Genomic DNA, 23715 nt, shown 5'->3' on the forward strand with positions numbered 1-23715 from the left:
GAACTTCAGTAAAAGTTGGATAAAAATGATCAGACTAAGTCTGTATAAAATGAAGGAATCAAAAACACAAGAACAAGACATTCCAAAAAAGAACAGGCAGATTTGAAAGAGAACCAAATAGAACTATGTAAAAAAAAAAAAAAAAAAAAAAAATTTTACAATGGATAGGTTAAAGTGAAGAATTGACACAAGTTAAAAAAAAATTGGTGAAAACATTTGTCTAAAGAAATTGCCAAAAAGGCAGCACAGAAAGGTAAAGAAATTATAAATGTAAAGAGACATTAAGAGTGGAACAAGAAAGTTCAGCATTTATTTATCTTAATTAGTTTTTTGAGACAGAGTCTAGCTCTGTCACCCAGGCTGGAGTACAGTGGTGTGATCTCGACTCACTGCCCCCTTCGCCTCTGAGGTTCAAGTGATTCTCCTGCCTCACCCTCCAGAGTAGCTGGGACTACAGGCATGCGCCAGCCACCACACCCAGCTAGTTTTTGTGTTTTTAGTAGAGACGGGGTTTCACCATGTTGAACAGGCTGGTCTCAAACTCCTGGCCTCAAGTGATCAGCCTGCCTTGACCTCCCAAAGTGCTGACATTGCAGGCATGAGCCACTGTACCTAGCCTAATTTTTTTATTTTTAATTTTTGTGGGTGCATAGTAGATACATATTTATGGAGTACATGAGATACTTTGATACAGGGATCCCATGTGTAATAATCACATCATGATAAATGGGGTATCTATTCCCTCAAGCATTTATCGTTTGTGTTACAAACAATCTTTTAGTTATTTTGAAGCATACGATTAAATTATTACTGACTATAGTCATCCTGTTGTGCTGTCAAATACTGGGTCTTTTTCTTTGTAAAAATTTTTTTTGTACCCATTAACCCTCCCCATTTCCACCCCCATGTCCCTACAACCCTTCCCAGCCTCTCGTAACCATCCCACCACTCTCTATCTACGTAGCTTCCATTTTTATTTTTAGCCCCCACAAATAAGTGAGAATATGTGAAGTTTGCCCTTCTGTTCCTGGCTTATTTCACTTAACATAATGACCTTCAGTTCATCCATGTTGTTGCAGATGACAGAATCTCACTCTTTTTTATGGCTGAATAGTCCTCCATTGTGCATATGTATCACATTTTCTTTATCCATTCATCTGTTGATGGACACTTAGGTTGCTTCCAAATCTTGGCTATTGTGAATAGTGCTGCAACAAACGTGGCAGTGCAGATATCTCTTTGATATGCTGATTTCCTTTTTTAGGGTATATACCCAGGATTGGGATTGCTGGATCGTATAGTAGCTCTTTTTCAGTTTTTTGAGGAAGCTCCAAACTGTTCTCCATAGTGATTGTACTAATGTACATTCCCACCAATAGTGTACAAGGGCTCCCTTTTCTCCACATCCTCACCAGCATTTATTATTGCTTGTCTTTTGGATAACAGCCAAGTTCAGTATTTTTAATAGGAGTTCCAGAAGGAGAGATTGGGAAAAATTAATATTTGACGATATATTTACTAATAATTCCTAGAATTGATTTAAACATTGGGATCTTCAGATTCAGGAATTATGAGCTCTGGTTAGTAATAATCTGTGATATTCATTTGGTGGAATACTGTACAGCAATGAGAATGAGCTGCATCTACACGCAATAACATAAATGAATCTTACACATGCTATTGAGCTGAGATGCCAGACACAAAACAGTGCATACAGTATGGTTTCCATTTATATAAAGGTCACAAATGGGAAAAACTTATCTCTAGCATTAGTAAAGGGGATAATGATTACCTTGGATGAAGTAAGCAGGTAACAGGCAACTAGAAGGGGTTAACAGGGCACGGGTGCTTCTGAAAGTCTAATAATGATCGGATTGTTGATATGTGCTAGTCACATGGATAAATTTCCTTTAAAAAATTTATATACAGTTGATCCTTGAACAACATAGGTGTGAACTGTGTGGGTCCACTTATATGCAGCGTTTTTTTTTTTTAATAAATATATTGGAAAATATTTCAGAGATTTGCGACAACTTGAAAAAAACTCAATTTTGCGTCCTAGAAATATCAAAAAAATTAAAGAAAAGTTACTTACATGATGAATGCATAAAATATATGTAGATACTAGTCTGTTTCATTTACCATCATAAAATATACACAAACATATTATGAAAAGTTAAAATTTATCAAAACTTATACACATAAACACAGACCATTCATGGCACCATTCAAATTTGAGACAAATGTAAACGAATCTAAAGATGCAATATTAAATCATAACTGCATAAAATTAACTGTAGTACATACTGTTCTACTGTAATAATTTTGTGTACACCTCCTGTTGCTATTACAGTGAGCTCAAGTGTTGCCAGTCTGTGCTTAAAGTGCCAGGTGATGCTGGTCATCTCTACGTGAGCAGTTTGTCTCTCCAGTAAATTGTGTATCACAGTAAAAAAGTGATCTCGCAGTTCTTGTGTATTTTTGTGTGTTAGTACACTACGATAAACCTTGAATAACACAAGGAGGCCCATACAAAATGCCACTAGTGATGTTGAAAGTGCTCCCGAGAAGAGAAGTATGACATTACAAGAAAAAGTTAAGTTGCTTGATATGTACCATAACTTGAGTTCTGCCACCGCAGTTGCCACCATTTCAGACAGATGATTCATCTTGGAAACAGGCAACATAAACATACAGCATCAATAAATACAGTACAGGTACTATACATGTATTTTATGATTTTCCTAATAACATTTTCTTTTCTATGGCTTATCATATTGTTAAGAAGACATATAACATACAAAATATGTGTTAATTGACAGTTTCTGTTACTGATAAGGCTTCTAGTCAGCTATAGAATATTAGTGGTTACGTTTTTGGAGAGTCAGCAGTTATATGTGGCTTTTCTAATTCATGTGGAGTAGGCACGCCTAACCCCATGTTGTTCAAGGCTCAACTGTATATGATTTTGGTACTCTTCTGTGTACATTTTATACTCTTTAAAAAGTATACAGACACCAAGAAAGTCTAAACCTAGGCAGATGTACAGTAGCGATGTTATTGTTTCTGTGTAAAATCTCATTTAGCCTTTTCTACAAATGTTTGAGCTAGGTACTGCCTTCTCCCATTTTTAGATGAAAAACTACAGTTCAGAGATGTTACCTTGACATGGTAATCCAAAGTGTAGGTAGCAGAGCCAAGACACTTGTACAGGTCTTCTGATTCTACATCCAGACCTCTTTTCACAGTTCCATAAATAATTACAGTCCTGCTGTCTTTTTAAGGAAGACATTATTTTGTGGAAGATAATCTTTTATACAAATGAAATTTTTAAAAATCTTTTCTTATTAGTTACCTTGGTCAGTGATTCAAGGCTAATTTTCAAGACTGTACTTGGGAGTAAATGTATATCAATATTTCTGTCTATCTGTGTGCTTTTATCTTTTTATTTCTGTTCACTAAGAGTTTATACATTAATAAAAATCATCCCTGATTCGGAAATCTTGCCTAAAATTGATCTAGAACTTCTATTTCTCTCAGGTTATTTTAATCATCATGGAAAGAACAAAACAAATGCCATATATGTTAAAATCAAGATAATCAAATACTAAATATCCCTAAAAGTTCTGGCATTACAAATATATAAAATTAAAATATTCTGACAATTCAGGAATGTTTAATAAAAATTACTATTTTAAGTTTAATTCATAATCACTTATAGGAGTGGGTTATTTTTAATTTATAATTTTTCACTAGGTCACTGGATTCTTGCAAGTTTTTAAGGTAGTCAAAACAGTCTTGCATGTAATAATAATCATCATCATTTATTAAGCACCTATTATATGCCAGAGAATCTGCTGGGCATATTTGTTATTCATTTAATCACTTAATATTATTTAACGCTTTTTATTTAGTGGGCAGTCAGTTACTATTTGTTGATTTTATTTTATTTCAGGACTCTTAACCTACTCTTGGAACTTTCATAAAACTATAAGTATCGTTAAATCCAGAGAGTGCAGACAGTGTTGGGGATGTCTTTGGGGACTTAGCTATTATTTTTTATGAATTATGGTTGGGCTTGACAGCTGTCCTTGTGTTGACAGCTCTTCTGATTATAGCAGTTGTCAAACTCCATCCTTAAGCAGGTTGTAAATCCTGGCTTCTTCCGATTAAAACTGGGTCAGAGCCAATCGCAGGTTAACTAGAGGCCAGTATTCTACTACTATACGTCCTTACTAGTTCATTCTAAATGGGCTTTGTGTGGCAGCATACTAAAACCCTTATATGTCAATATTTTACTTGAGTTTTTTTGAATCTTCAGATATTGGTCCTCCTGTTATTTTGTGATTAAACATGGTCCTTGCTGAAGAGTATATTGGTATAAGTGTGGTCTTCCTTATAAATGGCCTGTTAGCCTTCCCCTCTTCCTCCACTGGGAATACTAATATCATTGCATCTGTGTCTCCCAGGGGAAATCAAGGCTTTTCCTTGCACGTACAGTCATGTGATTTCAGAGTGGGCAGGCTTTGTATCCTCATGAGCCCTTGGTCTTCCACGCAAAGCACCATCTGTTCTGTTACCTCCACACTGTTACAGGGCAGTGGGAGGAGGCATTAGAGTGAAAATAAATAAAATAAAAAAGAAAGAAATTCATCATCAAAACCCTGAGGATTAATGGAGTCAGAAGGCTCACTGCTCTGAATGGAAATTCATCTTCACCTGTGCCAGTGTCAGGGCTGCCTCTATGGCACTTGACAAATAGAGGTTCCCAGGGTACCATAAATTCAGCAACTGTTCTAATCCCTATAGACTTGCTCAAGCTTTTCCAAGATGGGCTTATGACTGTTTTTGTATTTCCCAGCACATTGTGGGCACCAGTATATCCCCTCATTAATTTGGTAAAATGTTAGCACCCTTTCCTCCTCGATTCTCTCTCATGTTCTTTGCCTTTGTCTGTTTTGAAAGGGTGGGCAGAGTACACATTTCTGAAAGGCGACTCTACATTGTGACTTGTGTTTCACTGAAGATGCCAAAGGCAGAGAAATCAATTAACTAATGAATTTTGAGCAAATAGTAAGTGCCCAGCATTACGCTAGATGAAGAAGATAATACAAAAAGAAGCCTATACTCATATACTCAAGTAGTTCAGCATTCCATTGCAGGGTACAAAGCATAGTTTTTCAATAGCTATTTTTTGGGCAACTATATGTGCAAGTAGGCTCTGTGCTAACATAAACATAATGGATGCATCTCAACAGTGAATCTCCAAGAGACTGCAAGTGGCCTACTCATATCAGGATAAGATGTACTTGTGTGGTTTAAAGGACTCCTGTCCTTTAAGTTACTCAGTCTCAATCTTTTTTATCTATAAGTTGTTTATGCTGTCATGTAAGTCTGTCTTTGCATAACTCCCAGGCATTTGTTAATAGAACTCCTTTCATATGAATGCCATATTTCTGGCTCTGAATTACTGTTTTGAACCTTAAATTCCAAATTTATAGCTCACATCATAGTTAGACCTGAGCTAAAATTTCATTCACATCTGTCAAGTTAGGGAATTATTATTAGCCTCGGGTAGCATTTTCATAGCTGGTTGAGTTCCCTAGATGTGGAACTTAATTTCTTAAACTCCATACCTAAGATATGGGTTGGTGCCCATAGATTATATCATACCTCACCACTGGAATGGTCACATCATCATACAGCATAAATGTAATTAATGTCCCTTTGTCTGAGATGGCCATCTTTTGTGTCTTCAGCCATAGCACACATCTGCTTAGCCCTGATCATCTTGTGTAACTGTTGGGTTAGAATTGAGCCAAGCATGATCTGACAGATCATGATAGTTATTATTGTGTATTATAGATTTATACAATGGGAAGTTTATTCCTGTGATACTGCTAAAGGTCCTATTTTAAAACCTACATGTTTCTTACAGTAAGTTGAGACTAATAACTGCAGTGTAAAGGTCAAATCATTATTGTTCAAAATATAAATGTCTTGTAGCTAGTTCTATCCAGGATAAATAGCCTTTTTTCACAGCTATTTGATATAAGGCAGTGTGTCTTCAACTTTGTTGTATTTTATAGGAGATTGTCTTTCATTTTAATCCAATTTGGTATACAGTGATTCATGATAAAACCCTTTAGAAATTTAAAATTAAAATGTTCGCTAAAATTATCTTTGGGCCAGGCACAGTGGCTCATCCCTGTTATCCCAGCACTTCGGGAGGCCAAGGCAAGTGGGTCACCTGAGGTCCGGAGTTTGAGACCAGCCTGGCCAACATGGTGAAACCCCATCTCTACCAAAAGAATTTAAAACAATTAACTGGGCTTGGTGGTGGACGCCTGTAATCCCAGCTACTCAGGAGGCTGAAGCAGGAGAATCACTCGAACCCAGGAGGCAGAGGTTGCAGTGAGCCAAGATCGTGCCATTGCAGTCCAGCCTGGGCGACAAGAGACTCTGTCTCAAAAAATGATAATAATAAAATTATTTTGGGAGGCAATTTTAAATTCTCAAAAAGATACTATAATCCTAAACACTCTCTTGAATCCTCGGCCTTGGTAAAGATCATACCATCTCTTCCTCCCTGTCTGTGGCATCCCTCAAGATGCAGAATAGCTCTTGAGTCTCAGGAGCTACCCAAAACTATGATCTCAGCCAATCAGCAGTGCCCCTGGGGTTGGAATAGGCAATTCTTGCCTCCCTCTGCATTTTCTCCTATTCTCCATTCATCAAATATTAATATCTATACCTTGGTAGCCTTCTAAGAAACCCCACAACACTGAAGGCAGAGATAGGGTTCATAAATGGTCTGATTTTAGCTCAGAAAAAAATCTACCCTCTACTTTGGTTCACTTAGAGGCACCTCTGAGCTTATGTGGTTATGGATTAGAGTTTGGTGCCTAAGCTTATCAGGATAAGTAACGTAAAGGATCACAAAATCTATCCCAAGTACCTGTCACAACCGGGTTTTGGCTGTCGGCTCTGTGTACACTTCACAGCACATAACCATGAAACTCTGAGCTGGAAGCACCCACTCAAAAGATGGTCAAGGGAACCAGAGAAACTACTTTATCTTTACCTAAGTACCGTTTGAGAGCAAAAGAAGAAATATCACTGCTAAATCATTTAAAACAAACCCCTGGGGAGTTCTGCTTCCACTATTAAGATGTAGTAAACTGCAAGAGAACTTCATTCTCACCTTAACAAAAGAAAAAGATAGATAGTCTACAAAATCATAACTTTTTGTGAACACATCAGACAGCAGAGGTTTCATGGCAGCCAAATAAACTGAATTCAAAGAGTGACAAGCCCCTATAAGACACACAAACTGTTTGATCTTTGAAGAAGAGGCAGCCACCATCAAAATAGGTAGGAAGAAAACAGCTAAGATTAGCAAATTGTTAAAGTGAGCTAGCATGACATTTCAGAGTAACTGGGAGCCTGAGACCCAAAAGGAGTCCTCAGTTGCATTCTTTTTCACTAACTGAGTGCTCATGAGACAAATTTCTTTAGAAGAGAGAAAACCTCCAGTGGCACACAGGCATGAAACATTTCCACTTCCCTGTATCCTTCTTTTTAAATTAATTAAATTTTTGACACATAAACCTTGTATATGTTTCAAAACATGATGTTTTAAAATATGTATACATTGTGGAATGGCTGAATCGAGGTGATTAATAGATGCATTGCCTGACATACCATTTTTTGTGGTGAGAACACTTAAAATTACTCTCAACAATTTTCAAGAATACAGTAAATTATTATCAACTATAGCCACCATGTTGTACAATGCTAAACTCTTATTTCCTTCAAAGCCAAATCCTTAAGCCATAGAGGAGGAGCTGAAAGCCTTTCTGGCCTCCCCTGCTGCTGCTTCTGGGCTCAAGTAGATATCTACTGCTTTTGAAGTTAGAGTAAAAGCAAAATCTGCCTTCAGGGAGGGACAGGAAAGCCCTGAACTTAGGACTCTGCAGTGATATAAAGCAGAGATTCCCCCACCACTGAAGGCAGGGCAGGAAAGTCTGTCCCACCCAAGACACCCACCACTACCAACACCACATACACACACACCGCAGAGTTTGGCTGACATTTGGGGGAGGGGTGTGTAGAAACAATGAGAAATCACCATCCCTGAGGTCCTGCCTAAGACTGAGACCAGCCCAAAAGGACAAAGAACTCCATCTTACTCCTGCCATGAGCCGAGCCCTGAGTAATAAGCAAAAGTAGTCCATTGATGGAGGAGGGACAAGAATGTAGACAGAGAGAGACTTCCTCTGTGGTACGGACATGCAGAGACTGCTGAAAGCTAAGGGTGGAGCAACAACATTGGTGGGGGGAACCCTAGCACCCTAGCCCCACACTAAGCATAAGGTAGCAGCATCCTATCACTGGAGGAGTTTGAAGGCAATGATGCACTGAACTTATCTGTCACAACAGCAAACCCAAACCCAGTTCAGCTGCTGACATTCATCTCTGTACACCTTCATCAGAGCTCTTGGGTGAATAGGTGCATTATCAATGAGCAGTAATATTTTGAAAGGAATCTGTTTTCCTGAGTAGTAGGTCTCAACAGTGGGCTTAAAATATTTAGTAAACCATGTTGTAAACAGATATGCCATCATCCAGGCCTTGTTGTTGCATTTATAGAGTATAGGCAGAGTAGATTTAGCATAATTCTTAATGGCCCTAGGATTTTTGGAATGGTTTATGAGCATTGTCTTCAACCTAAAGTAACCAGTTGCATTAGCCCCTAACAAGAGAGTTCACCTGTTCTTTTATTTATTTATTTATTTATTTATTTATTTATGTATTTTGTGATGGAGTCTCGCTCTGTTGCCCAGGCTGGAGTGCAGTGGCGCGATCTCAGCTCACTGCAACCTCCCAGGTTCAAGCTGTTCTCCTGCCTCAGCCTCCCAAGTAGCTGGGACTACAGGTTCTTGCCACCATGCCCAGCTAATTTTTTGCATTTTTAGTAGAGATGGAGTTTCACGGTGTTAGCCAGAATAGTCTCAATCTCCTGACCTTGTGATCCGCCCGCCTCAGCCTCCCAAAGTGCTGGGATTACAGGCATAAGCCACTGCGCCTGGCCAAGAGTTCACCTGTTCTTTGAAGAGAGGCATTGTTTTCTCCTTTCTAGTTATGAAAATCCTAGATGGCATCTTTTTCCAATATGAGGCTGGTTCATCTACATTGCAAATCTGTTGGCTGGACACAGTGGCTCATGCCTGTAATCCCAGCACTTTGGGAGGCCCAGGTGTGCGGATCACTTGAGGTCAGGATTTTGAGACCAGCCTGGCCAACATGGTGAAACCCCTTCTCTACCACAAATACAAAAATTAGCCAGTCATGGTGGCACATGGCCTGTAATCCCAGCTACTCGGGAGGCTGAGGTACAAGAATCGCTTGAGCCCAGGAGGCAGAGGTTGCAATGAGCCAAGATTGCGCCACTGCACTCCAGCCTGGGCAACAGAGTGAAACTCTGTCTAATAAAAAAGAAAAGAAAAAAAGAAAATCTGTTGTGTAGTATAGCCATCCTTATCAATTATCTTTATCTTAGATCTTCTGGATAACTTGCTGCCACTTCTGCATCAGCACTTACTGCTTTACCTTGCACTTTTATTTTATGGGGACAACTTTCCTTTAGCCTCATGAGTCAGCCTCTGCCAACTCCTAACTTTTCTTCTGCAGTTTCTTCATCTCTTTCAGTCTTCATTGAATTAAAGAGCTGGAGCCTTGCTGTGGATTAGACTTTGGCTTCAGGGGATGTTGTGGCTGGTTTGATCTTCTACCCAGACCACTCAGACTTTTTCTAAATCAGCAATAAGGCTGTTTTGCTTTCCTATCATTTGTGTGTTCGCTGGAATAGTGCTTTAATTTTCTTCAAGAACTTTCACTTGGCATTCACAAGTTGGCTGACTGGCACAAAAGCCTAGCCCATGTTGGTTTTTGACATGCCCTCATCACTAAGCTTAATCATTTCTAGCTTTTGATTGAAAATGAGAGATGTGTGACTCTTCCTTTTACTTGAACACTTGGAGTTCATTGTAGGGTTATTAATTGGCTTAATTTCAATAATATTGTGTCTCAGGGAATAGGGAGACCCAAGGAGAGGGATAGATGGGGGATTGGCTACTCCATGGTACAGTCAGAACACATACAACATTGGTCGATGAAGTTCATATTATATGAGTGCAGTTCATGGCACCCCAAAACAATTACAATAGTAACATCAAAGATCATTTATCATAGATCCTCACAACAGAAATAATAATGAAAAGTTTGAAATTTTGTGAGAATCCCCACAGTGTGACACAGAGACACAAAATGAACAAATGCTGTTGGGAAAATGGCACCGATAGACTTGCTTAATATAATGTTGCCACAAATCTTTAATTTGAAAAAAAAAGGCAGTTATCTGTGATGCACAGTAAAGTGAAGCACAATAAAATAAGTTATGCCTATATAAAATATTTTGAACTGAATGAAAATGAAAACACTCCTGTCAAAATTTGTGGGATGGATGCACAGGAGGCTGAGGCAGGAGAATCGCTTAAACCAGGGAGGCAGAGGTTGCAGCGAGCCAAGATTGCACCACTGCACTCCAGCCTGGGCAACGGAGCAAGACTCCACCTCAAAAAAAAAAAAAAAAAAAAAGTGGGATGCAGTTAAACCAGTGCTTTAAAGGAAATTAAATACTATTATTAGAAAAGAAGAATTCGTATCAGTGATCCAAGCTTCTACCTCAAATAAAGAAGGGCAAATTAAGGCCAAAGTAAGTGTGAAACAATAAGAAAGATCAGAGCAGAAATCATTGAAATAGAGAACCAGAAAACAGAAAATCAGTGAGATCAAAAACTGGTTGTTTATAATAGTTCTCTAGCCAGACCAAGGAAGGAAAAAAAAAGAGAAGAAACAGGCTGGTTGCTGTGGCTCACACCTGTAATCCCAGCACTTTGGGAGACCAGTGCGGAAGGATCACTTGAGACTAGGAGTTCAAGACCAGTCTGGACGACATAGCAAGACCCCATCTCTACAAAAAAAAATGTTTAAACATGCCGGGCATAGTTGTTTGAGCCTGTAAGTCCCAGCTACTCAGGAGGCTGAGGCAGGAGGATCACTTACGCCCAGGAGTTCCATGATGCAGTGAGTTATGATGGTGCCATCACAGTCCAGCCTAAGGAACAAAGTGAGATGTGACACTAAAAAAAAAAGAAAAAAAAGCAAATTACCAATTTCAGGAATGAAAGGATATAAGTACATATCCTAAAGATATTATAAAGCAAATAAGGAAACATTACACACAATTTTGTACCAATGAAATAGATAACTTAGATGAAATGGACAAATTATTATTATTACTATTATTATTACTGTTTTTGAGACAGGGTCTCACTCAGTCACCTAGGCTGCAGTGCAGTGGTGCGATCTCAGCCTGCTCACACTGCAGGCTCCACCTCCCAGGTTGAAGCAATTCTCCTGCCTCAGCCTCCCAAGTAGCTGGGATTACAGGAATGTGTCACCATGCCCAGCTAATTTTTGTATGTTTAGTACAGACAGGGTTTCGCCATGTTACCCAGGCTGGTCTCAAACTCCTGACTTCAGGCAGTCTGCCTGCCTTGGCCTGCCAAAGTGCTACTGCTAGGATTACAGGCATGAGCCACCGCACCTGACCAGGACAAATTTTTTTAAAAACACAAACTACCAAAGTTTTCTGAAAAGGAAACAGAAAGCCAGGCGTGGTGGCTCACACCTGTGATCCAAGCACTTTGGGAGGCTGGGGCAGGCACATCAGCTGAGGTCAGGAGTTTGAGGTCAGCCTGGCCAATATGGTGAAACCCTGTCTCTACTACATATACAAAAATTAGTCGGGTGTGGTGGTACACACCTGTAATCCCAGCTACTCAGGAGCCTGAAGCAGGAGAATCACTTGAACCCGGGTGGCGGAGATTGCAGTGAGCCAAGATCGTGCCACTGCACGCCAGCCTGGGCAACAGAGCCAGACTCCATCTCAAAAAAAAAAAAAAAGAAGAAAAAAGAAATAAAGAAATAGAAGTGCACGCCTTTAGTCCCAGCTACTTGGGAGACTTGGGGAAGAGGATCACTTGGAGCCAGGAGTTCAAGGCTGCACTGCACTATGATCATGCTTGTGAATAGCCACTGCATTCTAGCCAGGGCAACATAACCTGACCCCATCTTAAAAAAACAAAAATAAAAAATAGAAAATCTCGATAGCCCTATATTTATTAAAGAGATTGAATTTGTAGCTAAAAAGTTTCCCACAACAAGATTTCCAGGCCTTGTTTACTTCCCTGGTGAATTCTACTGAGTGTTTAAGGATGAAATTGGCTGGGCACAGTGGCTCACACCTGTAATCCCAGCACTCTGAGAGGCTGAGGCAGGCGGATCACCTGAGGTCAGGAGTTTGAGAATAGTCTGGCCAACGTGGCAAAACCCTGTCTCTACTAAAAATACAAAAATTAGCTGGGCGTGGTGGTGGGCACCTGTAATCTCAGCTACTTGGGAGGCTGAGGCAGGAGAATTGCTTGAACCTGAGAGGTAGAGTTTGCAGTGAGCCAAGATCATGCCATTTGCGCCACCGCACTCCAGCTTGGGCAACAGAGTGAGACTCTGTCTCAAAAATAAAAAATAAAAATAAAAAATCTACACACAAGTGTTTCAAGAAAATAGAAGAAGAGGGAGCACTGCCCAACTCATTCTGTGAAGCCAGAATTACCCTGATAACCAAATCCAGACAAAGACCTTAGAGGAAAAGAAAACTACAGGCCAGTATTCCTTATGAACATTGATGCAAAAATGTTCAATAAGATGTTAGCAAATTGAACCTAGTAAATACAAAAAGATTAATAAATTTTGTGCAAGTGTGTTTATCCTAGGAATGCAAGGTTGGTTTGGCAGTTGGGAACCATAGTATTTCACCATATCAACAGATCAAAAAAACAAAACGTGATTAGATCAATTTATGTAGAAAAGGCTAACAAAATTCAACTTCCCTTCATGATTAAAACAACAACAAAAACAGCAAAGTAGAAATAGGAAATAGTAGGGAATTTCTTTAGCCTGAGAAAATCGACAGTTAATATCATCCTTGATGATGAAAGGCTGAATGCTTTCCCTATAAGACTGTGGATGACAAAAATATCCACTCTCTCCACTTTGATCCAACATTGTATTGAAAGTTCTAGCAATGCATTAAGGCAAGTAAAAGAAATGAAAGCCATGTAGTTTTAAAAAGAAGAAATAAAACTTCCTTTTTTCATACGTGATGTGTCCATCTATGTATAAGACCCCAAGTATCTATTAAAAAAAAAACAAACACTAGAATAAGTGAGTTCACCAAGTTCACAAGACATAAAATCAATATATATAAATGAAGAGTTTTCCTGTATTCTAGTAATGAACAATTGAAAATTAAAATTCAAAAACACTGAGGCTGGTATACAAATCTTAATTGTTTTTCTTTATGCTTACAGTAAATTGAATTTTTAAAAGATATTATTTGCAGTAGCCTCAAAAACATGAAATTCTTAGGGATACATCAAACAAAATAAGTGTAAGATTTGTATGTGTAGAATTCCTAATTATTATTGAAATTAAGGAAAATTTAAATGGAAAGAGATACCAATGTTCGTGGATCAAAAGACTCAGTATTGTTAAGCTGTCCATTCTTTCCAAATTGGTCCATAGATTCAGCGGGGTCCCAATCAGAATCCCAGCAGGATCTTTGTAAAAACTTCTAAGTTGATTCTAAAATTTATATGGAAAAGCAAAGGACCTAGAATAATCAAAACAACTTTGAAAAAGAATAAAGTTGGAGGCCCCACACTGGTTTCAGGACTTAACTATAAAGTACAGAAATCAAGGCAATGTTGTATTGGTATAAGAACAGGTATATAGATCAAAGGAACATGATAAATAACCTAGAAATAGATCCAATCTAAATGGTCAGCTGATTTTTGACAAAAATGCCGACATAAAATTCAGCGGAGAGAAGAATAGCCTTTTCAATACATAGAGTTGTAACAATTGGACATCCAAATGCAAAACAAAACAAAAAGGTGAGCCTGAAGCCTACTCAAAAATTAACTGGGAAAGTAAGATCTTAGATGTATACATAAGAGGAATAATGATAAAGAACTAGAAGAATATTTTTGTGATCTTGGTGTAGGCAGTGTTTTCAGATGGAACACAAAAAGTGCAAACCATAAAAGAAAAATAAATTACACTTTATCAAAATTAAAAACTTCCGCTCTTCAAGATACTCTTAAGAAAAATGACAAGTCACATGCTGGGAGAAAATATTTATAAAACATATATTTGAGAAAAAAAACTTTGTATCCACAACATATAAAGACCTCTTACAAGAAAATGACAACCTTATTAATAAAGGAACAAAAGATTTGAACAGATAAATCACCAAAGACAGTTGGCAAATAAGCACATGAGAAGTGTTCATCATTAGACATTAGTACAAATTAGAAATCTCAATGAAAAGCCGCCATAGACCTAACTAGAATGGCTAAAAAATATTTTTAATAATAGTAAAGTGCTGGTAAGGCTGCAAAGCAACTGGAATTTATACTTATTGGTGTGAATGAAAACTTTAGAAAAGTTTGGTAGTTTCTTGGAAAGTTAAACATTGACTTGCCATATGACTCGGCAGTTCTCCTATTTACCCACAAGATTACCCAAGTGTTCATAAGATCCCTGTTCATAATGCCAAAAATTGGAAGCAGCCCAGATGGCTGCATACATCCATACAGTAGAATACTACTCAGCAATCAAAAGGAAAGAACTGGTACTTGAAGCAGTGTGGATGGATCGCGAAAGCAACATGCTAAGTGAAAGAGACCAGATACAAAAGACTATGCTATATGATTTCTGTTTCTGGAAAAGACAAAACTATAGGGACAGAAATCAGATCAGTGCTTGCCAAATTATGCCACTCCACTCCTTATAAATACCTGTGGATCACTTGATAAAACCCAAACTTCTTAGTGTGACCGATTCAAGGCCCTAGATAATTTGACTTCAATCCAACCTCTGTACTTTCAACTCTTTGTACTGCTTCCCTGAGCAAGCAGAGACAGTTCTAACAGCATACCTTGTCATGCCTCTGCTAGTGGTATTTTCACATTCTGCAATGCCTTTCCTTCTCAGGAATTTTGCTCGATCCTTCAAAGCTCATCTTACATCTTACTATGAATTTGTAGTGTTTTTGATCCTTCAGTCTCCTCCTTCCTCTCTGCCTTTGCAGTGTATGTATTTCTGCCACAGCACTTATTCATTCTTTTGTGTTAGAATTGGTTATTTGCATATTTACAATCCATTCTCAAGAGCAGAAATCTTACCTGTATTCCTGACAGGACTGGTACAGTATGTGCTCAATAAAAGGGCTATAGGGCCAGGTGCAGTGGTGTATGCCTGTAATCCCAGCATTTTGGGAAGCCAAGGCGGGAGAATTGCCTGAACCCAGTAGTTTGAGACCAGCCTGGGCAACAAAGTGAGACTCCCAAAGTGAGAGCCAAGCATGGTAGCACATACCTATAGCTGTAACTGCTCAGGAAGCTGAGGTGGGAGGATTTGCTTGAGCCCGGAAGGTCAAGGCTGCAGGGAGCCATGATCTCGCCACTGCACTCCAGGTTGGGAGAAAGAGCCAGACCCTGTCTCAAAAAAAAGTCCGTGAAATTCAGCTCCATACCCTTTCTTTTTCTTAAAACAAACAAACAACAACAACAAAAAACCCCACACACTGTGTTGTGTGATAATCATGCTGCACAAGAGTTTATAAAAGATATATGAAGAATTTAAACATAGCTTTTAAAAATTTACCCACTACTTAGCTTAAGAAATACAACATCACAAATATCTTTGAGCCTTCTGTGCATGCCTCTCAAATCATATGGCCTTCCCTAGTGGTAATCTTTGAGAGATTACAACTATCCAAAATTTTATATTAATGATTTCCTTTGTAGTTTCAGCACATATTTGTATGTCTGAATAATATTCTTTCGTTTTACCTGTTTTCAAAATTTTGTTTAAATGAAATCATATCGTATGTATTCTTCTCACTTGTTTTTTTCCCTTCAACATTATGTTTTGTATATAAACCCATGTTGTGTGAAGCTATAGTTCATTAGTTTCCAGTGTTCTATAGGATTTCATTGTACACGTGATTGATACTTTATTTACATGTTACCATTAATGAGCATTTGGGCTATTTACATTTGGGATCTATTGTGAACAGTGCTGCTGTGTACATGCTTGCAGATATCTCCTGGAGAACATGTGCGAAAGTATATAAGTAGAAGTAGAATTGCTGGGTTGGAGGGTATATGTGTGTTTAGGTTTAACCTGTAATGCTCTAGTGTTGTCTAAAGTATCAACACCGGTGTACACTCTGACATCTAAAGGGGTTTCTTGCTCCATTCCGTATCAGTGCTTGGCATTGTCAAAGTTAATTTTCACCAATCTAGTGGGTATGAAATGGTATCTCCTGGTTTTTTGTTTGTTTGTTTGTTTGTTTATTTTTGAGACGGAGTCTCGCTCTGTCGCCCAGGCTGGAGTGCAGTGGCTGGATCTCGGCTCACTGCAAGCTCCGCCTCCCGGGTTTACGCCATTCTCCTGCCTCAGCCTCCCGAGTAGCTGGGACTACAGGCGCCCGCCACCACACCTGGCTAGTTTTTTTTGTATTTTTTTTAGTAGAGACGGAGTTTCACCGTGTTAGCCAGGATGGTCTCGATCTCCTGACCTCATGATCCGCCCATCTCGGCCTCCCAAAGTGCTGGGATTACAGGCTTGAGCCACCGCGCCCGGCCGGTATCTCCTGGTTTTAATTTTCATTTCCCTGATAATGTGGAATGCTCATCTTTTTATATGTTTATTGCTATTTATGTTTCATCTGGTACCTCTTTTTGCCTTTAGTGAGTCCAGTTGTGTCAACACCATCTAATCATTAGGTCTTGATTTCCCCACTGATCTGCCAGCTTTGTCATGAATTAAGTTTTCATATGTGTGCAGAAGAATAGATCACCCTCTGTTCTAAGCTTCTGGTCTGTTTGTCCATTTTGGGGCAATACCATACCATATTTATAAGTCTTGATATCTCTACACCCTTTTTTCCCCTTCCTATACCTTGAACTTGAGCTTATCAGTGACACCCGTTGGTGCCCTTTTTTTTTTTTTTTTAAATTTTTATTTTTTTTTAGTTCCTGTAGAGGAATGGTCTGATTACTGGGCCAGCTTTCTTTTTTTTTTTTTTTTATTTTACAAATTGTAAAGTTCAGTTACTTACCCACTTATCCCCTCTTCAAAAACAAAACAAAACATTTTATTTGACATTTACAGTATTTTTAGCCTTTTGACATATCCTGCACATGTATCATTATTCTGAAATAAAGATCAAAGTAAAATAGATACTTAAATACTATTTTTTATTCTTTTCCTTAATCCCATTCTTAAAGACTAGAGCCCGAAAGTCTCACAATTTAGAATACATATTTGTTTGTGTGTGTGTTTCTAGGCAACCAAAAAGGTAAATTTGATTTTCCTAAGGCTTGAAAATCTAGCATAATACCACAGTTCTCATTACCAGGCCTGATCATCCTTCAGCCACTGTAACATTGCTCATGGTTCAGTATTCCTTATTGCTCAGCACTTTCCTTTACTGCTGGAGTAGAGGAGTTTCTCTGTCTCGCGGTAAACTGGTTTTCGTATTTGTCGATTTTCCTTTCAGCCTCTGCCTGTGAGTTTCTGGATATTGTAGAGCTGCTGCTCCAGTCTGGTGCTGACCCCACTCTCCGAGACCAGGATGGCTGCCTGCCGGAGGAGGTGACAGGCTGCAAAACAGTTTCTTTGGTGCTGCAGCGGCACACAACTGGCAAGGCTTAATCAAAAGACTGGAAAACCACAGTCTGTAATAGCATAAGGCTTCCATTATGAAAGAAAACTACAAAAATAATACTTCTTTTTCTGCCCATCTTTGGTATGTATTGGCTAATAAAATCAGTTCTGTGGAACTGGGATTTTGAAGCCTCAGCAATTCATTCTTCTTGCATACATTCTAGGCAGTACAGTTTTGGTGATGAACATGTGTACTGTGCATAATATAATCCAATTCTGCTGAGCATTCTCTGAAATTTATCACTGCTTTAGAGGGTGGGCAGAATAGGAGACAGATCATATTTCACAATATTAAACGTGGCTGCTTTTCTAAAAAACATACAGAAGCAAATGTAACCATTAGGGAAAGTTTCATGAGATCCCAACATGGTAGAGATCAAATGATCTTTTGTAGCATTTTGTACACCTGGTCTGAATAGGCAGCTAAAATGTCTATTCTTTTGGCAGACAGAATTGGGAAGATAAGAAAGAAGAGGGGTGTTAAGAAAGAGAAAGCAAAGGAGAAAGCAGAGTTTTGTCACATAAGGGGTGTAGAAGTCAGAACAACCAGATTTACTGAAAATCTCAAAACCCTGGGGCATTTTAGAATAATACTTTGTTTTCACTCTAGGATTGAAACAGATTCTGGAGGATTCATCAGGGTTAGTTCAGATTCCTTAAACTCACCTTCACTAAACAGGAAAGGAATTTCTTTAGGGCTCTTTTAATTGACTATAATGACCATGTCATATGTAGCAGCAGTCTCTGTATGGGAAAAAAAAAAAAAAAGCTTAGATCCGAACTGTTAGGTCTATTTGGATCTATCTAATATGTTATTGTGAAGTTACTTCTGGATACCAGAAGAGCTTTTGTTTTTTATTAAAAACGTAGACAAGTATGCTATTATTTTAATTTAAAGGATAGAACAGTATGCCACTTTTTTTTTTTTTTTTTGAGACAGGGTCTCGCTCTGTCACCCAGGCTGAAGTGCAGTGGTGTTATCATGGTTCACTACAGCCTCAACCTCGTGGGCTCAAGGGATCCTCCCACCTCAGCCTCCTGTGTAGCTGAGATAGCTGGGACTACAGGTGCGTGCCACCATACCCCACTCATTTTTGTATCTTTTGTACATATAGGGTCTCCCTATGTTGCTCAGGGTGGTCTCAAACTCCTGGCTGCAAGCAGTTTTCAGGCCTCTTAAAGTGCTGAGATTACAGGTGTGAGCCACTGCGCCCATCAAGCCACTCTTGAAACTGGCTCCCAACATTTTTCCCTGTAAGCTCCAAAAGCTCCATCGGAATTCACTGACTTTTACTATTATATAAGGAAAGTAAATAGTTGTCATAGTAAGAGAAATGAAATAAAAAATGAACTGAGATGCAAAGATAACCACTTAAAAGATAATTTTTCTAACAGGTATTACTATTAAAATGATGAGTAATAAACTTTCTTAGTATAGTTCTCAATGGTGAAGAAGATTTTCATTACCGTGAGCTAACCTGTTCTTTGGAACAAGCCCCTCTATAACAGAAATGAGGCATATTAGTGCTGTTTATTTTGTGATTTTTCTATCTTAACTTCTTATTTTCTGAGATATAAACCAAAATCATTCACCAAAATGATTCATTTTTGAAATAATTTAATTTGTGGAAGTGATATGCATATTAGTACATACTGAAATGCTGTAATTCTAGTAGAGCATTCTCTTCATTGTCTGTTCTTTCACCACAATCCTAGCTACACTGCAACCTGCTGTTTAGCTTACGTCTTTCACATTCCACACTAATTGAATGTGTTTTAAGAAACATATATTAGTTATAGTGAAGTCACCAGGATGATGCATGCAGTTTTTAATTGATATTACTTTGTGCATTTTTAAGACATTAGCAAATCAAAAACCATTTATTCATTTTTAATTTACAGGGTATTTGAGCAAGAAGCTATTAAGGAACTGCTTTTTTCATCTCTCTTTTGCAATTCAAACTTGGTATTTCTTAGACAAGTTTTTTATTACCTGTTTTGCACATCTGAAACTGTATAGATTTGTTTTTAAGCAAATAAAATAATATTTTATTTTATAGATTTTTTTTTAAGCAAAAAAAAAAATAACTTATCTTTTATTTTATTTTAAAAGTTTCAAATTTATATTCAAAACTGTCACTAAAAACAGCCATCAACTTAACATTTTCAAATACATTCTAAAGCCAATTTCCAAAATCTCTGTTCTTTATTCATGAGTATCTGAATTTTCAGGAACCTTGCTATCATATAATAATCTATAGATCATCTCCCTGTGCCTTAAAACACTGTTCTAGGCCCATGGCCTTCCCTTTTCTCAGTATTATGTATATTTAGAATTAATTATATGATATCTCAAGATACTACATGAGATATCTTGAAAAGTCTCATAGAAAGTAGTGAATTACCAATCAGAAACTAACTAAATCTTTTAAACCTATTACAACTATGTTTCTAATAAAGATATAAGAAGTCAGCCAATTGGCCACATATTATCTCTTATTCTTGTCAGGTAGAAGGGTAACAACCAAAGTATAATATCTGGAATTGTATCTAGTATATCTTTTCTTAATGTTTCAGCATTTTCCAGCTAAAAGGTTGCTATAATCCAGTGAACCTTTCTATTAAATAGGTATTTCTTAGCTTCCTGCCAGATTTAACTACTTGGCTATGGGTTATTATTCCATGTACACTACAGCATCTCTGAGATTAATGAATAATGTGTGTGACTGTAGCAGAGCTGAGCTTGGGTTGCAGAAGAGTTTAGCGTCCAGACAAATATATGCTTCAGTTGAACATGAAAGCTTTTATCAAACTTCAAGCCCTTAAAAATTCCCCTTCATAAATAAATATTTATCATAGAATAAGTATGTAACACATCAGCTACAATTTAGTAATGAAAATATTGAGTTTAAATATTTATGAGTGAATTTCAAATCCCAGTTCCTAAGGTGATTTGAGTCAAATGTTTTCATCATAGTTACAATATTATATTTGATCAGTTCTGAGATGCACCTATTTTCACTTTTTTTTTTGAGACAAGGTCTCACTCTGTCACCCTGGCTGGAGTGCAGTTCACATTTAAACATATCCAGAATTGGATGGCTTTTATAAACAATGACATATTGTAGTTCAATTGCCAGCATTTTTTTCTTAGTGATACATAAACTTATGTTTCTTACAATTAGTTATATCTTAGCTTCAATGAAATAACACAGTTACACCGTTTTTTGGGTTTTTTCGTATTTTTGAGTCAGGGTCTCACTCTTGTCATCCAGGCTGGAGTGCAGTGGCACCATTATAGCTCACTGCAGCCTTGACTTCCCTGGCTCAAGCAGTCCTCCCACCGCAGCTTCCCAAGTAGCTGGGACCACAGGTGCATACCACGAGGCTCAACTAATTTCTTTTTTTCTTTTGTAGAGACAGTCTCCCTATATTGCCCAGGCTGATCTAGAACTCCTGGTCTTAGATGATCTGCCTGGCTCGACCTCCCAAAGTGCTGGGATTACAGGCAAGAGCTACCATGCTTGGGCACATGATCTTACTTATTCAAAATCAGGGTGATTATCCAAGCCTTTCCTATCAAGTCCAAAAGTTCCTCAGAACTATGTTATCAGGATAAGCAAAAGCAAAAACAAAACCAGCCATATGCAAAGGTGCATTATCAGGCCTCTTGGTGGATTTTGTATATACACATTGAGCTTTCGTTTTATACCATAAAGACCTTAATGTTGGCCAGGCTCGGTGGCTCATGCCTGTAATTCCAGCACTTTGGGAGGCTGAGGCAGGTGGATCACCTGAGATCGGGAGCTTGAGGCCAGCCTGACCAACATATAGTGAAACCCCATCTCTACCAGAAAATACAAAAACTAGCTGGGCGTGATGGCACATGCCTGTAGTCCCAGCTACTTGGGAAGCTAAGGCAGGAGAATCACTTGAACTCGGGAGGCGGAGGTCACAATGAGCCAAGATCGCGCCACTGCACTCCAGCCTGGATAACAGAGTAAGACTCCGTCTCTTAAAAAAAAAAAAAAAAAGGCCGGGCGCGGTGGCTCACGCCTGTAATCCCAGCACTTTGGGAGGCCTAGGCGGGTGGATCACGAGGTCAGGAGATCGAGACTATCCTGGCTAACATGGTGAAACCCCGTCTCTACTAAAAATACAAAAAACTAGCCAGGCGTGGTGGCGGGCGCCTATAGTCTCAGCTACTTGGGAGGCTGAGGCGGGAGAATGGCGTGAACCCGGGAGGCGGAGCTTGCAGTGAGCCGAGATCATGCCACTGCACTCCAGCCTGGGAGCACAGTGAGACTCCGTCTCAAAAAAAAAAAAAACAAAACCAAACAAAAAAAAAAACTTAATACCGTCTTTCATAATTATGTGATTTGAAAAGTTGTTATTATTATTGGAACTTTACCTTGAGTATCTTTAATTACTTTAGTAATCATTCACAGTTTCTTCACCAGAGAGATGTTGGATTAAAGTATAGTGATTATCAGACTCAAGAAAAAATATGCTTCCTTCTTATGCGTGTCAGCCAGTGTTTATTATGTACTGAGTATCGTCAGTTTTCAAATATGCATTAATTGGTGTTACTCTAGAGGACTGAACAGGTAAAGCTATTTAACCTAATCTTTATTCACTTGTCCTTGAAATATTCCTGTCATGATTTTCGTATGGATCACTTCGCATGAATCACGTATAGTTATTGGGAATTCACGGCTTATTTCTTAGTCCAGGGAGACTATTCCTTATCCAAAATGCTTGATTTCTGGGTTTTTTGGTGTTTTTATTTTTTAATTTTGAAATGTTTGCGTTATATACATACCAGTTGAACATCCCTAATCCAAAAGACCAAAATCCAAAATGCTTCAATGAGAATTTCCTTTGACATGTAGTTTTGGGTTTGAGAGCATTTATGATTTCGATTTTGAGATTGGGGATACATGACCTATATTTTGCTTTTATACTTGAATTCTTCAAGATTTTCTTTCGTGTGTTTTGTTGTATCACTTTTTCTTAGCACAATTATAAAACAAATGTAATTATTTCACATTTTTCACTGGTAATTATTTCACATTTTTCACTGTCTTATGGGATGTATGTACTGGAATCACTTCTGGGCACACTGTTCCTTCCTTTGTATTCCTGGTCCTAAAAACCAGGTCAGAGTGTTCACAAGTTACAGACCGGTTTCTATGCATGACAGAATCTTTTGCTGATTTTATTCCTAAACAATAGAACACCGAAGTTAAAAACCAGGTGAGAAAACCAGGGGAGGAGCTGCCCGACAGCATGCACTTGTCTCATGGTGGAGCTCTAGGCAATCAGGGTGGGTTTCTCTCAGAGGTGGGAAAGTCACCATTTGAACCTAATGCTGCTGGATGCAGTGGCTGAACATGTGGGACTGTGAGGGCATTAAGGAGTCGACAGGTGACTTCCAATGGACTATGCTAAGCAGCAGCCACAAATTCATCATCGGCACTACAGGAGGATTTATTTTTCCTCTCACTTGTGTAGCAATCCCGGTTTCCATTTTAATATTTAGAAGGTAAGTTCAGTTGATGGACACTTTGTGTAATAAAAGGCTCCTTTAAAGTACATGCTCATGCACACATACAAGATAAAAAGTGGCACTCCCTGTGCCCATGGCTTTCATGGAGTACATTTGTGGAGCCCAAAGCTTAGTCCTGGATATGTTTATAGCACTTTAGCTCCGTTTGTGAGTTTGGAACCCTTCCAAAAAAAAAAAAAAAATAGAAAGACACATATTATTGTTTATAATCTGCTTTATTC

General features: G+C 38.4%; 1 protein-coding gene across 8 annotated transcripts in view; it reads left to right on the forward strand.

The window, feature by feature from the left end:
* Nucleotides 1–23715, forward strand: part of ACBD6 (acyl-CoA binding domain containing 6) — a 227982-nt gene that overhangs the window by 190681 nt on the left and 13586 nt on the right. The window contains exon 8 of one of the 8 annotated variants that reach the window (XM_003893445.3): nt 17759–18054. The exons of 6 other annotated variants lie outside the window; for them this stretch is intronic. In XM_003893445.3, the coding sequence (XP_003893494.1) occupies nt 17759–17913 (155 nt within the window). In that variant the 3' untranslated portion in view covers nt 17914–18054. Of the gene's footprint in view, nt 1–2353; nt 6215–17758; nt 18055–23715 lie in introns of those variants that run through there. One more of the 8 variants, XM_017951694.3, reaches the window with a different exon arrangement.

This window comes from Papio anubis, chromosome 1 (genome assembly GCF_008728515.1).
Source record: "Papio anubis isolate 15944 chromosome 1, Panubis1.0, whole genome shotgun sequence".
Classification (NCBI taxonomy): domain Eukaryota; kingdom Metazoa; phylum Chordata; class Mammalia; order Primates; family Cercopithecidae; genus Papio; species Papio anubis.